Source organism: Hesperophylax consimilis, chromosome 19 (genome assembly GCF_061612785.1).
Source record: "Hesperophylax consimilis isolate HC1 chromosome 19, BYU_Hcon_1.0, whole genome shotgun sequence".
Classification (NCBI taxonomy): Eukaryota; Metazoa; Arthropoda; class Insecta; order Trichoptera; family Limnephilidae; genus Hesperophylax; species Hesperophylax consimilis.
Window position 1 is genome coordinate 14340693 of NC_142854.1, and position 18780 is coordinate 14359472.

The 18780-nt window shown below is 35.2% G+C and overlaps 2 protein-coding genes across 2 annotated transcripts in view; one reads left to right on the plus strand and one right to left on the minus strand.

Annotated features, from left to right (window-relative positions):
* The window catches only part of LOC149414858 (beta-1,4-glucuronyltransferase 1-like), a 240317-nt gene extending 235654 nt beyond the window's left edge, over positions 1 to 4663 (minus strand). The window contains exon 1 of the mRNA XM_089643340.1: positions 4407 to 4663. The gene's annotated coding sequence lies outside the window, so the exon portion shown is untranslated. The remainder of the gene's footprint in view (positions 1 to 4406) is intronic.
* A 3562-nt stretch (positions 4664 to 8225) lies between these two features.
* The window catches only part of LOC149414859 (carbohydrate sulfotransferase 1-like), an 86127-nt gene continuing 75572 nt past the window's right edge, over positions 8226 to 18780 (plus strand). Inside the window, exon 1 of the mRNA XM_089643486.1 lies at positions 8226 to 9156. Within this exon, the coding sequence (XP_089499612.1) occupies positions 8381 to 9156 (776 nt within the window). The 5' untranslated portion in view covers positions 8226 to 8380. The remainder of the gene's footprint in view (positions 9157 to 18780) is intronic.

Below are 18780 nucleotides of genomic sequence, written 5' to 3' on the forward strand. Positions count from 1 at the left end.
CTTAATTGCATCTAACAGTTTTCAGATATACCTAATAAAACTAATTATCTGGAAATTAAGGTGTTCAGGTGGAAGGATGGAGGATGTCAGAAAGAGGATGCTAGTTATAACTAACATTATTTAACGACAAACTCATTGCATTATTACCCTATTGCGGCAGACGCTATCAGACTAAGATAGTTAACCTTTCCAATACCAATGTTCTTTTTCAGGAACATGAAGAATTTTTTTTAAATCTCTTGAATTTGTAAATCAAATAGCTCTACATTTTGCGTACCGCTTGTTAAGCTTATTTCCCATGGCATCTATTTTTCTGCTAGGTTGCAATCCGTATTCCACCGAAAAATAATACCGTAAATACAGGGTTTTCCAATAAGAGGTGTTATTTTGATATTCAATCGTAAAAGATCAATGGTTTCGTTGCTTGTGTGGCACGGAGCGCAGTCTTGTTGAAATTAAACGTTGTCCAGATCAATACCATCCAATTCCGGCCATAAAAAATCATTAATAATCTCTCGATAGCGCAATCCATTCACCGTAACTGTTGCTCCAGCCAAATTTTCGAAAAAGTAAGGTCCAATGACTCCGCCGGACCATAAACCGCACCAAACAGTCACACGTTGAGGATAGAATGGCTTTTCAACAATAACTCTTGGGTTTTCCGAGCCCCAGATGCGACAATTTTGCTTGTTGACGAAGCCACCGAGGTGGAAATGAGCCTCATCACTCAAGATGATTTGCATTTGATTCACTCAAGTGAATTTTAATAATTTCAATGCGTTGTTGAAGCGTGTATCGTTCCATTTTTATTAATGGCGTAGTTTCTACTTGTCAAATGTCAAAAAATTACAGCTTCAAAAGTAAAATCTACCGAAATAGCGGCTATTCAAAATAACACCTCTTATTGGAAAACCCTGTATTAAGATGTTCCCGAACGTTTCAGACTATTCCCGAACATTTCAGTATGGTCCGGGATGTTCTGGAATGTTGTGGAATGCTCTCGAATACTCTCTAATGTTCTGGACTGTTCTGCAATTTTCTAGAGGGAGAAACTTCCAGCACTTATTTCTTCAAAAGCACGCCCTTCAGGTAAAAACGGGAACTTTCTTCATGGATGGGGGATAGAGGGCTACCACACCATATAACTACCTTGATCGTACCGGGACTCGTTTCTGAGTTTTAGCGGCACGCACATTGTACACTTACTTTTTTAACCTTTCCTCATCTGTGGTGTGTATTTACTACACATTGCTTCTAATAACTTTAATAAATATAATAAATTCTGGGTTCAGATTTTAGGTATTCCTCCGTTATACATTTATGCACTGAATTAAAAAATAATATTTTTCATAGTTTTCAAATTCAATTAAAAATCAGATATTTTTGTTAAAATCGGGAACAAATACACCAATACAATCAATCAACCGTGTGACACTGCTTCGCGAAGAGTGTGCCAGGAAATGACACGCTATTGATGTCCCGCTTTAGTTCGCTATGCGGGAACATGAGAAATCCACACGTCCGCAGTTGTATTTTGATTTAGACCATCGATACCTACGACCGCATAGCTGTATGTGTGCAGTCCAGCCTGTTGTGACAGCCGGCCGTTAGTCGGTCGCGGACCGTCGTTAGACCCCTCGCACGTTGTTTTAGCATTTTCCGATGGTTTTTTCATGTTTTCAGCAATTAAATTACAATTATTATCACTTTTGATATAAAATATAATAAACATAAGCGATTAGCTATGAATATTCATATTATTCCGATATTAAATCGCTAATTTAGAGATGTGTATTGACTACATAGCACCGGAACGCGTGGATTTTTTTAGCACAGTAAGGGAAAGTTTAATATATCTATATTGATGATTTTCATGTTATCTTTATCTTTATATTTATGCATGTTACACTGTAAATTAATAATTTTTTAAATTGAACAATTGTTTGTGCCATTGGTTTTTATTCCTTGATAACCCCTTGGGGACAAAAAATAATAAAAATTATAACAAAAAAATCAATTAAAGGTGTTATCAAGCATAAAATATGGTCTTTATGTGGAAACAAGGGGTTAATTTGTCGGAAGTGAAGTTGTAAAATCAATTAGCGCGGACATGACACCATTATAGATGATTTACCTAAGTAAAGTGTGTAATCTAATCGTCATTTTATTACGAATCTGAAGGAGTGCAAATAAATCTTTCACGTTATTTAAGCTTATTTTAGCATAGGAACAAAAACTAACTAACCATTACGCGTTTCACTGCAAGGGTAGACAGAGAGGGTAGACTGAGAGAAACTCTGTCTCGCCACACACACTCCTTGATTCATACTCTTTTGTTATTCTAACTCTCAACATTCACTTAATCGTTTCCCCGACCTTTACACGTTAACTTCCGCGCCATATACAGGGTTTTCCAATAAGAGGTGTTATTTTGAATAGCCCGCTATTTCGGCAGATGTTACTTTTGAAGCTGTCATTTTTTTACATTTGACAAGTAGAAACTACGCCATCAATAAAAATGGAACGATACACACTTCAACAACGCATTGAAATTATTAAAATACACTTGAGTGAATCAAATGCAAATCATCTTGAGTGATGAGGCTCATTTCCACCTCGGTGGCTTCGTCAACAAGCAAAATTGTCGCATCTGGGGCTCGGAAAACCCAAGAGTTATTGTTGAAAAGCCATTCTATCCTCAACGTGTGACTGTTTGGTGCGGTTTATGGTCCGGCGGAGTCATTGGACCTTACTTTTTCGAAAATGAGGCTGGAGCAACAGTTACAGTGAATGGATTGCGCTATCGAGAGATGATCAATGATTTTTTTATGGCCGGAATTGGATGGTACTGATCTGGACAACGTTTACTTTCAACAAGATGGCGCTACGTGCCACACAAGCAACGAAACCATTGATCTTTTACGATTGAATATCAAAATAACACCTCTTATTGGAAAATCGTGTACTATTTTCCTTTCTTAATCCAAGCGTCTCTTTAAGACCCCCGTAGTTAAGTGTTCAAAGATGGTTTGAAAGGGAGATATGTCGTTTGAAATAGAGCAAAAAATCTTTCGACAAATGCTTTAGTTGCATTTAAAGATACACTGTGAATTGTTTCATGCCTATAACATATTAAATAACAGAACGAAACGTGTATTTAATAATTTTCGGAGCTTACTTTGCGATTTTTTTTCTATTGAGGGTATTTCATAGGCTAGCATTACACTTGTAAGTTTTTTCGTAAATTTACGACTTCTAGCCAATGGGCATCTTGCATTTTGAAAATCCAATGCGCCCATTGGCTAGAAGTCGTAAATTTACGAAAAAACTTACAAGTGTAATGCTAGCCATATAATTAACGTTTCGGCTTAACAAATATATAGATATTATCTTCAAGTATTATTAAATTGATATTATTTCAGAACTTAAAGAGTTAATGAGAAACTTGTTATACCTAACTCGGTAGAAATTGAGTGGTATATTATAAATCAGCACAACTTTAAGCTGAAATAAAAATTAGGTTATGTAGGGTTTATAGGTTAGTTTTGTTCATCGCTTTTAATAACTTTTTATATCAATTTTTAAAGGTTTGTTGAATTGTCATTATTTCGAGTTATCATGGAAACGGTTTTCGGCGTTTAGTTTTGGTGTAACCTTCAAGTACAGGATACCAACCAATTTGGTGTAACCTTACATCAGTAGACAATCATCTGGGAAATTTTCAACCATCAGGTGCAGACCACAACAAGTCAGTGGAACTGCACTCGTACCAGTTAAGCAGGATTCAAAATCATTGGTGTACTGTCCATTGTCCAGCTGACCAGCTTCCCATGACGTGAAATAGAATAGAGAAAACGTACTTAGATCCCTGTTACAGAAGAATTTCTAAAAGCCTTCATTATGTAGGTACCTACCTACTGACTTTCTTAGCCTGATTACTTTTAACAGTTCCTACCACATTCATATGTCTATGGTTCCTACCTATTTATAATTTTTCTAAATTTCCCTAACAGCATAATAAAAATAAACAATTAATCGTACACTTTTATACTGGATAGATTCCGATCACTGTATTGCCCTATAAAATTATATGGACAGACTTTCGCTTTTATAATATTAATATAATAAAATCTAGAAGGTACCTACCTATGAAACGTCATGTAAAAAAAACGTCATGTCAAACTTCGTAATAATTCTAAATAAATACATTAATTATCTCAAGTTCAACGTGAAAACATCAGTGCCTTAGTTTAGTGTGTTATTATAGGAGACATCGGAGAGGGTGGGAGCCTGACACATTCTAATCGAAACATGGCAGAATATCCGAACATAATGTTACTAAAACTACAGAAATACGAATAATATTAAAACCATCACTTGTATAAATAGATACATCAGGGACATACCTTGTTGCTTGTGATAAAATATCCCATATTTGACGAATGTGCACTGTTTATTTTGACACTCAAACTAAACACTTTAATACCACGTAAAACTTCAACAGAATGAACAAAACATTGTTTCGTTAAGCGATTAATTTAACACTTCGGCAATTTAGAACTAAACTTCGGCTATTTAATAAATAGAGCAATAGTTTGTTTTCAACAGCGCATACTTCGCCCTTTCACATAAATGACAGAGACCGACTTGAAGTGAACCAGATTTTAACATTATTTCACGAATGTTTGACTTTTACAAGGCGAGCTGCTGTATATATAGAAGTGCTCTTTGCACACCTCTTGGAATCGGTGATGGCCGCCGCACAAACAAAGCCGAACTTTGACAAAAATTATATCAATTTTAAATGCAAACTATCACAAATGCCGAACATTTTTTTAATTATACAAACGATAAAAAAATCATTGATTACATGATGCAGAATCGATCATCAAATATTAATGCGCTAACAATAAAATATAAAATTGTTTTTCGAACATCGGCAATCTTCGCGCACAACCGCCATTACGCTTTCAGAATGATGTCCAAATATCTCACCCAGGCCCTACTGAATTGAGAGAAGAGTTTTTACTACGTAGTAAAAATGTCGTATTATCACATTATATTGTTTGACGTTACTGGCGAGTTTTTTATGACGTGCCATAAATCTTAATAATTTTATTAGGCCTGTCAAACGCAACGACCGCTGACATCTCTTGATCGTAAATTGAAGTTTTTTAACCGAGACTCGAACCATTTTCTTTTAAATTCGTCAATTTATTCGTTTGCATACAAGGTGGCGCAGAAGTCCTCATTCGATTTCCTAATGCACTAAACATTAATGTTTGTAAATAAAACAACTAACCATTATAGTGTATAACTTGTAATTCCGCCTTATAGCTGGCCACCCGTTGAGCATCTTCCAGTTTCCAATATGGACGATTGGGAACAATAGGATTCTAAAATGAATAATTCAGGAGATTTGTTTTTTAAGGACTAAAAAACCATGTTTTACGAAATTAAGTAATGAAGCAACATACCTACATCAGTAAATTATCTAAATATCTCTTCGAATTAAATAAGATAAAGAAACATGTTTTTGTAAAAACAATTAAGTCATCATAAAATAAAATAAAATCAAAAAGTTTTTTCAGTTTTTTTTTAAGTTATCGCATATCTCTACTAATTTATTTTATATTAGGTAGCGTGGTTAGTTACCCAATACATATTTTAATTAGTTAATGAATGTAGTATTTGGTCAATGGTATATTGACAAAATTTAATAAATATTTATTGGAAAGGATAATTATTAGAAAAAGGGACATTGTGAACCTGTACTGAAGTTCAAGAACTACATTCCTTAATTCAGGATTTCCTCAAAAAAAGTTTCATAATATGGTGATCGGTAAAAAAACCATGTCATCTTAGCCCATTGTCTCACGGTCCGGTAAGGAAACGGCATAAACGAAGTGCTATGACACTGCGCAGCATAGAAAAGTTCGCATTGGTTTTCAACGCAGTCGTGGGACCGAAAAACCGTGAAAAGATGGTAAAAATCGTGCATCTAGCAACACTGGATGAGTGATGACTTTTGTGCGCCGATTTTGCGAAAAATTACTTTATTACATGCCATTATTAAATTTATATTACAGAACTGTAAGATTATTTTACGTATTTCAGTAAATTAAACATAATTTCGGCTAGTCAATTTATAAGTTAAATGTGGATCAAAATCATAATTAGAGGCGCGATTGTGTACTAATATCTTATCGAAACGTGTTGCATTATTAGAACGCGATAAGCGGTGCGTGTAAATCCGATTTAGTTCGCGAGTTTCCAGGAACGTTGGAGGACAGTTGGAGGCAAAAAAACGTGGAACCTAATTGTTCGCTTTATGCCTCATCTAAATATAATAAAACAATGATCAAAATAAACTTTGCATTGTAGATATTAAATTTCTTCTATTCTTTCCTCGTTGTCTTTCAGTGGGTAGTACGTAGATCGTGGGGTCGTAAGTTCTTCGTCGCAAAGTTTACAGGCCTATGCAAATGTAACTTTTTGAAAATTAAATAATTAGAACAAGATTAATGCAAGAACTAGTACAGGTACAGATTAATAGGAAAACTTGGAACCATAGACATATGATTAATTCCTATGTCTCTGCTTGGAACCAATACCATCGTAACCAAGTAACCAAATATTTATATATACCTATTACGCAATGAAATTTCAATAATTATTCCCTCTCTTCAATACCTATTACAAAACAAAGAAATGCGTTATTATCATCAACCAATTAAGTCGCTATAATATTTTGATAGGTACCTAGTTCTAAGTTGTACACAGGTAGGTAACAGATGTATTGTAACGGATGCGGGTTTATATAGGTATTTTTTCGGATGCTGATTTAATGAAAAATCGGAAGAAGAAGCTGAGGTCCGTTAATCTCTTCTCTCTTCGCTTCCCGTTATCCCGTTGCAAGTTCTCGGCGCATGTTTCAATGCACGAAACGATAGACATAAAAGTATAACAATTATGTAAAATGTATGTTACATGACCTCAAGGTTTATCAAGTAAAAAAGCCCTAATCAAGATTTTAGAATATAAAACTCTTTCACAAATGATCCAAAACCTTTTGATTATGTATACAGATTTCACCAGCCAGTTTTGTACAATGTCGACAAATATCTACACGGTACATAACACTACGTATACATTTGCCCTGTACCTTCCTGTACATATTCATGCATACAACATCCATGTTTGGGCAATGCGGTAGTTTTCGGGGATGCCATTGTGATAAAAGTTCGCTACAAGTTACAAAAATGGAATGTATTTTTAAAATATGGTGAAACGCTTTCAAATTTGAAACGAGAAATTACTTATTTGAATATATTAAAAAAAACCGTTGAACCAGGGGAATTTTTTTTGCCTTCAAAAATTTATCTGTCTTCTAACGGTCTAACAAATGAATAGTTATTATAAGTATAATACCCGGCTTCGTTGAAATTTTTAAATGCTTTTTTTAAATATCTTTCTTCCCGTTGATAAACTATTGTGTCATGTCTTATTTTTTGACAATGTAATAGCATAGCTTATAACGTTAAAAACAAAATTGCGTGCTGAAAGTAGCAGCATTTACATGTTAATTTAATAAACAAAAAGCTTTGCAACTTTAATGATGCTTGCTATTCTTATCGTAACGATATTCATTTACAGTTGTGATCAAAACTGTGTTCTTTATTTTTTACGGATGCAGTGCAACGACGCAAATTTCTAACATTGTTCCTTGTCATGCAAGTCCCCTTAGTAAACATTAAATTTTCTCACTATTTGATTGAAGAAATGTTTTACTATATCACTATGTGTGGTAATTAACGTTGTTTTATTGGGTATCCTTTTCATTTACCCTTTATATAATATGAAACCCCACTATTCAATATATTAATTAGTTTCTCTGAGATTGCCGGTCTCATTTGCCCCCGTTTTAATGTTGTAGAGCCGCCTTAGTGATTTTGTTTAACTTTCCATAAAGTTAAATCGTTATAATTACATTGCTACGTACTTCGTTTTATCATTAAACTATATAATATACTCTGAATTTCACGATTCATCGCTAACTTATCGTTTCCGTTATCGAACTACCGTTATTTTCACTTGACATTTTGTTAAATTTCAAGTTGAATTATTTTTACTAAATTCTGGCTAAAATCTGTTTAATAACTTGGCAACCCCGACGTGAATTCACTTTGACAGCAGATTAAAGATGGTACCCAGTTGATCGAGCGCTCTCGGCGTGCGTCTGACAAATAACAAACCCGCGGCTTGTTAATCGTGCGATTTTAAATACAATATGTGACAGTAATAACCTGAACTAAGTATTGCGTATTATAAACAACGAAACATCGAATCTTTCGCGTTTGTGCGGCGAGAATAATCATCCATGATGTCTCGAAGAATAAATATTTACGGTGTGTGTTTTGTGAGTGGTTTGTGCGTGCTTTTGCTATTAGCTTCGCATCGCTTTTCGGGAAATATTAATTACAGACCGGTGCCCGACTTTAGAAGGACAATTCAAAGTCTCTCATCGGATAATCAGCTTTATACGGGACAAAACCCAAACACGGCTGTCCGCAACAAACTCGCGCTGCAGCAGAAACAAATAGAGATGTCACAGAATCAAACGTTTACTATAGACGATATAATCAATCTACAAAGGAATAAGATAGCTATGGAGATGGCAGACTACAAATATCCTAAAGGAATGTTTGGAGTGAAAGCAGAAAAACTTTCTGATTTAACATTGGAGACTGGAGGCACTCCTTTGCGAAATATAATCATCACAACTTGGCGATCGGGCTCTACGTTTTTGGGAGACATCCTGAATTCTATCCCCGGTAACTATTACCATTACGAACCGTTGTTAAACTACGATATAGTGCAGATTCGGGGGCCCCCACATGCTAAAACTGCCACTAAAAATCTGAAGAAGTTGTTGAACTGCGATTACGAAGATATGTCTGAGTATTTGGAGTATGGGCAAGAGCACAACTGGCTGTTTACCCATAACGAGCGCTTGTGGGACCAGTGTCTGGACTTCCCACAGGTCTGTTGGAACTCGACGTTCCTCAGCAGGTTCTGTAAGCTGTTCCCCATACAGAGTATGAAAGTGGTTCGGCTTAGGCTCAAACTGGCTGAGGAACTTCTGGGAGAAGATGGGTAAGTCTTCCGTTATGTCATTATGTACGTATATTATAAAGAAACTACAATAGAATACTCTGCTCTTTCATAGATGGTAAGTAAGTACTAATTTAATTATTTTAGGAAAAAAACACTTTTTGCAAGTTATGCTTCAAAATATATTATAGAACAAACTCAATTCTTGCAATAAAGGCATACAATAATAATAATAATTGGATGACTTGTATAGCGCTGTTTTTGTGCAAAATCACCTCAAGGGCGCTGTACAAACTTATAATACATTTCTACAGTGATGTATGTTATAACTTAACTATTTATGGAGATAATATACAGTACAATACTTACCTGGTAGGTCACTTGAGATTAAAGCTGCTGCCACACGCAAAGCTCACATCAAAAGTTAATGTACAGCGCATCATCTTTTCTACCGACACACGACGCTATCAAATATTTCTTCCTATGGTAGGAGAGGGGGTCAGTTGAATTCGAGAGCGGCCGAGGAACATAATTTCATCTGTCAAAGTGACAACTTTACTTACTGACAGCTTGAGCACGTTTTCGAAATGGATGATACTTGTCGCCTATTGCTGGATCTGTTGGACAGCTCATCCTCAGATGATGATGCCGCCAACTATATAATTATAAATGCTATTTATAAACTTTTTAGATTTTAAACAATCTGCGCGTAAATAGCGCATTTTCACATAACCTGACATAACCACTCCGTCGAATCAGGAAATTCGCAGTTCGCACGCCGATCGACGAAAGCGACATATAATAAATTATTGTAAAATAAACTCAACTTTCGTCCAAGCCGTCCAACTTTTATCAAAAAACCGAATGATATTACCATATAAACATACTGAGATTAAAAATATGATTAATTTTGAAAGGGCGAAAATTTGTTTACTTCAAATTCAAATATTGGTTATATTTATATTTTAAATATATGTTAAGTATGTTTGCCAAATAAAGTTTTTTTTTATGTTTCTAAATTTACTAGCACACATGACGATATGAGCTAACATAATAAATAAGAAATGCATTATTAGGCTGCTTATGTCATGGCTGTCAAAGGGAACACGGAACTTAGTTGGTAGCTCCGTAATTAAAATGACCCCCTCTCCTTTTTACGGCGGAGAGGGGGACGCATAACTTTTCAAATATCGCGTCGGGAGCGGTTACGTAAAATAAATTCGGTTAGCGAAGTTCAGAACCACACTTATAGCGCGTTATCTTTTTACGTGTGTCGGGTCTGTATGGGATTGTATGGCGAGCGCTATTGTGCTTTATATTATCTGTTGATGTGAGCTTTGCGTGTGGCAGCACCATTACACTTAATTAACATTATCTAATTGTTTATTAGCGAAATTTCCATACAGGATTTAGGACATAATTGGAAAATTGAATATAACTGGACTTTCTCTTAGGAATGGTATATTTAATTCAAGGGTACGACAGCTTAAAAAGGTAAGTTTTTAGTTTAGACATGAATTCTGTTGGACTTGTTATGGATCTTAGTTCCGGAGGGAGTTTATTCCAAGCCTTCGGCTCAGATACTCCGAAAGCGCGATCACCAAACTCAGAATTTGGCTAGCGCTTAGGTTCTATCAGTCTGCCTATAGCTGATGATGTTGCTGAACTAAGAGTTGACTGCCTCAGACCAGTGTTTTCCGGGACGCATAGTTCAGAGATGTAGGGTGGGGCCATTTCATTGATGGATTTAAACACCATTCAGCACAGTTTGTACTGGATTCTTTCAGGGCACTTGAGCCAGTGAAGGTTACGAAGGTGTTCTGAAATGTGCGAATATTTTGAAACCCCGGTTATGAGCCGTGCTGCTGCATTAAACACTGATTGAAGTTTTGACAGGAGGAACCACACTGCTGGTACCCGGTAAGATATTAAGCTCTTCGTAATCTTCCGTGGAAATATTGAATTGAATCACCTATACAATATTGTATTTGTATGTCTTCATTGAAAGAGTTGAGTTTGTTTGGCACAAACAAATTATTTACCTTAATTTTTTTAAACATAGAAAGTGTTAAAAAATCCTAAAATTATTAAATTAGCACCATCTATGAAATAGCAGATTATGAATTATTTTATGTAAACTCTTCAGATTTTTACTTTTGGTCTGCCAAATGAATAGATGAGTACATTTATGTTTTGAGGGTATCATTATTTAGCATATTCCTTATTTAAGTTATGAAGTATGGATATAAAGGAGTTATCTGATGTTTATAACTACTCAAGGAAACCTATGAAACTGGTTACTGCTGGATAAAAGCATTGCATCTCATAGTTATGTGATAACGTGAGTTACCTTTGTACGTTGTCCTCTTCTAAAGTCTAAGACATATCTTCTTAGTGAGACTTTAACCTCATTGCATTCCTCAACAATACTTAAATATGTATATTGTTATTATTGTTGGTTTTCTACAGCTTCAGTTCGATTGTTGTGAAGTTAAGAATACTATATTAATATAGCACACTGCAACACTTCTTGTACCAGTAATTTGGGTTTCTAACAAGTCTTGAGGTGCAACATATCTAGTCAATCTTTGTGAGTTAGATATTAAACTTTTCTTATTTTTTATGTCTAAGTTTTATCCTTCTGATGAAGAATGTCTACTGTAATTTAACAAAATAAACAAGTAACTAATGAACGCTCTTGAAAGTAATTTCCCTGCTGCAACAATGCATTGAAAAGATACCCCAATGACCCTGACATTTTATCAAATAATTTTATTTATTATTAATGTATTTGACCTTTATCAGCTAATGAAGTCTTTGTTGACATTATTACTATTATTGATATTTCTGCCTATCTCCTACTTTTTACCTCATTCCTTTGATAGTAGCCCAGTCTCTTTCGCAATCTCAGCTACCGGCGATCTCGCACAAAATACGCCATAATCAGAGGTGATTTCGTACTTGTAACTGCTCCTTGTTAAGCCAATAATAATTCTTTTATGCAAAGGATCCAGCGTGTACAAGTGGAATTATTTGTCAAATTGTAAGCTGGAACATTTGGTTGTAAAGAAGTGCGAAACAGAATGGCTAGAGAAAAGATCAATTTTCTAAGCCTGCTAGAGCAAATTCGACCGTAGGTCCATCCAATACGCCGGGCAGCGCTCCGAATATTTTGGTACACGTCTTCATCACTTACGTTGTTAAAGTATTGTGTCCTCTTAAGGGGAATTTTTATAGGATTTAGTATATTTAAAAACTTTTTTTGTGTTTTTAAAGAGTCAAGAATTACAAATATAAAACATTTTCAATACCTTTTAAATCGAAGCCTTTTATAAATAAACCATTAAATTATTATTTTTCGTCGTTTGAACATCCTTGTTTAAATAATATAGTAAAAATTCAGGTATTCATATAAAAAAACAATTAAGTTGTGAATAAAAACATAAAAACCATTTTAAATGTATTGGTATTTAAAATACCAACCTTTCACGCGAAATATATAGGAATTTATTTTCTTTAATGTTTTTTTAATAATAAAATAAAATGAGCGCTCTCAAAAAATACCCCTAATAATGTAATTGAAGCTTATTTTACAATTTTTAATGTTAAATTAGTTTAAAAATGTCATCTCAATAATTATCCTTTTTGTCGTTTTTATCAAAAAGGGACTACACCGAGAAAACTTACTGATATAAAATATTGATAATTTATAAAAAATCTCTTCAAATTATTCGCATTCTTGTTAAAAACGGGGCTGCAGGCCTTTAACGAATGCATTGACAGATTCCCTAACAAAATCAGTAAAACGCGAATGTGTAATGGTACGTATACATTTGCGAACCGTACCACGAATTATGGGAAAGGAACGAATCAACTGCAAGCGGCCTTTCGTGCCATTTGCGATTGCTTCGTTTCTTTCCCATAAGTTGAGGTTCAGTTCGGCAGTTCGGCTCGCGGATGTATACGTAGCATAACGATGTTTTATGTTTAAATCACACAAGAATTATGACTTTATGAGCACCTACTCATACTAAAAGTTTTATCTTTATTGGTGGGTAATGTTCGACAGGAGATGCATAAAATTGTTGATTTAACGCATAACTGCTAATCTGTTACTTTACAGAAGCGAAATACAATTTGGCCAGGGTGCATACCTACATTATTCTGAATAAATAACAATGGTCGAGTGGTTAGAGGCGTTGTACCGGTAAGAACGAGATCCTTTGTTCGATTCCCAGTTGCGACCGTTACCTTTTTATTTTGTTGTGTGTTGTTCTGTTTTATAATTCATTTAGATTATTTTATTACACGTTCCTGAGTAGAAGATACTTTCAGTATCGCCCTGATGCTTCTCCTCCCCACTACCTTCAGCCTCCTACCCCACTTGTGAATGCCATAGTCTCACCTGCTCCAGAAGGTTGCGATCAGTTGGGACTCTTATGCGACTTCACATAAAAAAGATTAATAAGTGATCTTCAATGAAAAATAGGAATTTTTGGAAATCATAAATTTACGTTAATTTATAACAATGCTATGTAAAATGTATCGTAAACTGCAAGCAATTAGACATTCTACAATTTTAAATTTACTTTACTTACAAACTGCATTACAGTAAAGACTTCCAGACACATCTTGCAAGACAGAAAAAATGAGATGAATAAAAAGAATGTACAAATCAAAAACACAAAATTATTTACTGTATACAGGTATTATCTGTATACAACACAGACTTGTCCTAGTGAGGTTAAAAATTCTAACGTTAAAAAAAGCCAAACAATTCAATTGTATGGCTTCGTTACGAGTGAAATAAAAAATTCAACCTAGATTAAACACATAGAAAAATGTAAAAGTTATGTATATATGTAATGAATACTTGAAATAAGCCTTTTACAACGCCCTTGAGGTGATTTTTGATGATAAATTAACCAAATATTATTTTTATATTTATGTATGTTTATATTAAACTAAATGAACTGGAACTATTTTAAGTTTAATAAATAAAATACATATCTCTTGGTTCCAAAACATGGTTTTCAACCCACATATGAATTGGATTTTCTAAGTACAGGGTTTTCCAATAAGATGTGTTATTTTGATATTCAATGAGCTATCGAAAGATGATTAATGATTTTTTATGGCCGGAATTGGATGGTATTGATCTGGACAACGTTTACTTTCAACAAGACAGCGCTACATGCCACACAAGCAACGAAACCATTGATCTTTTACGGGAAAAGTTTCCGGACCGTGTTGTCTCTCGAAGAGGTGATCACAATTGGCCACCGAGATCTTGTGATTTAACACCTTGCGACTTCTTCCTTTGGGGCCACGTGAAAGAGAAGGTCTACGCCAACAGCCCAGCGTCGATTCAAGACCTCAAAGATGGAATTCGTGAGGCTATCGAGGACATAAGGCAGCCACAGCAGCGATTTGGTTATGGAAAATTTCATGAAAAGGATATGGTCCTGTAGGCGTGGTCGTGGTGGTCATTTGACTGATGTTATTTGTCACTATTAACGGCATACCTTCCTCTTTATAATGAAATAAACATTCAATCATTATATTAAAAAATGGCATTTTTCTTTGAATATCAAAATAACACCTCTTATTGGATAACCCTATACCTACGGCTAAGAGTGTTTGCTGTCCAGTGTTCACTGTCCACTGTTCACTGTCCACTGTCCACTGTCCATTCCGAACAGATGATAGCTGTTAATAGCCTTACCAGCTCCCTCAGTGAACTTTATTCCTAGTTGAACTTTATTAGTTGCCTGACTCACTGAGGGTTTAGACCAGCGGTTCCCAACCTGAGGGTAAAACTATTCTTCGGAGGTGATAAGGCAAATTAAAGTAAATAAAATTAAAAGAACATAGTTTTATTTTAGTGATTAATAAAGACTATTTGTATGTGCATGTATTGCTTTCGTCGATAACATTTTAAAGAGGGGGTAAAATCAGTTTTCCTGAGGTCACAGTGATAACAATAATGAAAAACTCTCGTTTAGACTCTCCAGTATGAGAATCTGAAGACCCTGTGCAGAAAAGTAATGTTCACTGCGGTTTGCAGCGCAGCCATTGTAGGATTTTTCCGTGCAGAGTCTCCGGTTTTTGTCGAATCTTTACCAAGCCTACTTATTACTGAGCCAGTGGAACGACGGGTTTATTTAATTTACAGTGCCAAGGAATGTGCTGTCATTTGTATTTGTTACGAGCAATGGCGCTAAGGAGTTTTGGCGCTACGTACGCCCTTAATTTCGATCAATTGTCAATCTAAAAATAATAATTACCAATCAATAAAATCAAAGCAAAAATCAATTATCAAAATAATACTATAAAATATTAAGTTAAATTCAACCTGTTCAATTTTTCGTTATTTGTATCACGTGTCATAAATCGCGTGGTACGAGCGGGTTCCGTATCGCTCACCGAGAAATGTCGCCTGGGAACATTAATTTATCTATACGCGTAGAGCGTGAATGTTGACCATTGTATTGAAATTTCTCCGAAATACGAGCTGCGCTCATCAATGCCTCGGAACGCTTCGGTGAGGCAGAAATACCCGAAAACACAATATATTTATTTGTGACGCCGAGATGGCACCACTTCACAATTTAGTTCACAATTCGCATACGTATAATTCCAGCAGGTCGGTTATAGGCTTCAAAATTGCTAGGGGTTAAACTGACAATGTTTTTAGCGCACCACCCATTTTTGTGAGTACAAGCTGGTCACGAAACAAATATTATTTACAGTTTTACAGTATTTATAATTATTTGTGAACCTCTATTAATCGTACTCCACCCCCATTTCATTTGTCAAAGGAAATTCATTTCCTCTATTAAACACACTGCATTATTTTACTAATAACCTGAGATTATTAACATCCTTCTGACTAACATACACTGGTTCTTGTTTACAAGAGAGTACTGATTATAAATTAGATTATGTCTCAGAAAAACGTGTCACATGGTACCATCGGAAGAATCAAATTGATCAAACTTTTTTTTTTTAAATAGTGTTAGGAACTCATGCATGCCTTAAAGAATGCTCATCCCCTTTCAAATAGCCAATACTGAACACGGATAGTAAATAGGGATATAGAATTAATTGACTTTACATCGGTGTTTAAAGCATTTTATATTTTAGGAGCGATGAACCAGAATTGTCGCTGAGCGAATGTGGTTCTAGTTTTAGGGAGCACTTATACCAGGTTTGATGAAAAGCGGGTGTGTGCTTGATGTTGCGGAGACACCAGCAGGTTATTTTTCCGTATGTAGCACAAGCTTGGCTTAGTAAATAACTGGCGAATATCTAAGGCCCTAATTTTAGCAACTAGTTCGTTTGAGGGGTGGGTAGGTCGGCATTCAAATATAATTCTGAATATTAGTTTTTGTACTGAAATATCTGGATTGATAATAGATTCTGCACAGCCATCTTATCCGGCAATACCATATGTTGCTACGGATCGGAAAAGGGCAAAATAGATGCTTCAGTCTCCAAGTCTAAGTTGGAGCCGAATATATGGCACAGCTTACGCAGTCTTTTTACTGTGTCATTTATTTGAGTCTCGCATGAGCTTTACAATGGATATTAGGTGAGGATTCATGTGTGTTTAGATTGAGTGAACAGGAGTGGATGGTTGGTTTAGGACAGCATTATGTTTGCGTATAGAAAATTACATGTATTGAGTTTTCTTGATATTAAGTGTGGGGAGGTTTGTGTCTAGCCAATGCTTTACTTTTATCAGGCCATTATTAGTTTGATGAGTTACTGATTGCCATGATTCATCTTCAAATATTAATACTGTATCATCTGCAAATTATAATATCTTACCTCTAATATCCATGGTACACAGTGTGTTGGTGCATATAAGAAATAAATGTGGACCTAGTACACTTATATAGTGAAATAACGCTTGTTTAGTAGCAGTAGTAACAGCCCCAACTGCTCCCTGAAAACCAGATCCAGTGATACTATGGCATCCCCAATAATTGGGGTATGTTGTGAGGCTGAAGGTTGTGGAAAGGTGAAAGAGATTGGTAAGTATCTGGCTATTCAGAATTGGTCACCAAACTAAAGCCATTTCAAGCGACATTTAGATATTGAATGGTGGTCTTACTAAATATTAAGTGTATCTACAGTTCTGGAAAACGCCCCAAGAATACATCATTTTATATTAATTAAGCCCCCGCATTCTCAATTTCTACCGATTTATAACAAGTTACTCGATAACTCTTTAAGTTTTTAAATTTCAAAGAAAAGATTATTTTTGAAGATAATTATTGTTATGCCGAAACATTAATTTAACATTAATTTAAACATTAATTTTGACGGCCGGCATAGTCCAGTGGTAACGCATTGGACTGCCATTCCGAAGGTCGCGGGTTCGAACCCGGCGTGCGCAAATAAATTTTATTTGATTAATTTGTGTTATTTCACAATTAATTAATTAAAATAATATATAGTATATTTGCGGCACGTTCCAGAGTGGAAGATACTACCAGTATCGCCCTGGTGTAAGACCACCATTCAGAATTGAAACGTTGCTCCAAATGGCTTTAGCCGTGTTTAGTGACTAGATCTGAATAGCCAGTTACTTCCCCACCTTCCTCTTTCCCTTCCCCACTTACCTTCAGCCTCACAACATCCCCCAATTGGGGATGCCATAGTCTCACTGGCTCCAGACGGGAGCAGTTGGGACTCTTGTGAGGTATTCAATATAAAAATAAAAATAAATTAATTATATGAAATTCCCTCGATGGAAAAAAATCGCAAGGTAAGCTCCGAAAATGATTAAAAACGCGTTTTGTTCTGTTATTTAAGGCGATGCACTACGTGTAATATTTTGAATCGAGCCGCTATCAATAACACACCTTACGTAGATGGCGATAAGGCTTAAATTCCCGCTTCACACCATCCACCTGTTTTGATTTATGCAAGAAAAAAACATTGCCAAAAAGTGCCTTTTATTTTATTTTGTGGATGTTCAGGCACAAATATTTAAATGTTTTTCGATCATTTTATAAATAACTTAATTCGCCACATTATACAATAAACCATAACCGAAAATGGGTTCGTAAGTAGGAGATTTTACAGATTTTTTTTACAGGAGACATTATTTTTTTCTGGGCTTAAAAAAGATTTATCTAAAAATACTCGATTATTTCAAAGGATTCTACTAGCAGTATTTAATTGAAGCATCTGAAACCTTTCTAGGCGACCAAATTTTCAAACCAAAAACACATGATTTTAAATTACTACGTAGTGCATCGCCTTAATGTGTTATAGGTATGAAAAAATTCACATTGTTTAAATGCAACTTAACCATTTTTCTAAAGATTTTTGCTCATTTAAAACGAGTCGTGTTTTATTAAATATTTTCACCATTTTCGCTTAATTTTTATCGTTTTTCAATATTTGCACGCTCCCTCTAACATTGTATTTACATATCTTCCTTTCAAACCATATATGAACGCTTACTACGGGGCCGTAAGTTTTCCCAATATTGGGGCGCCTGAAGTCTGTTGGTATTTTTCTTATTATTTATTGCTACATCTGCTCCATTTTAACATACTTTTAGCACGACGCGAAGTGTGCTGTTCAATTTATAATTTACCTCTATTGCACAGATTGGGTGCTTTCCAAATAGTGATGGGTGATTGGCAC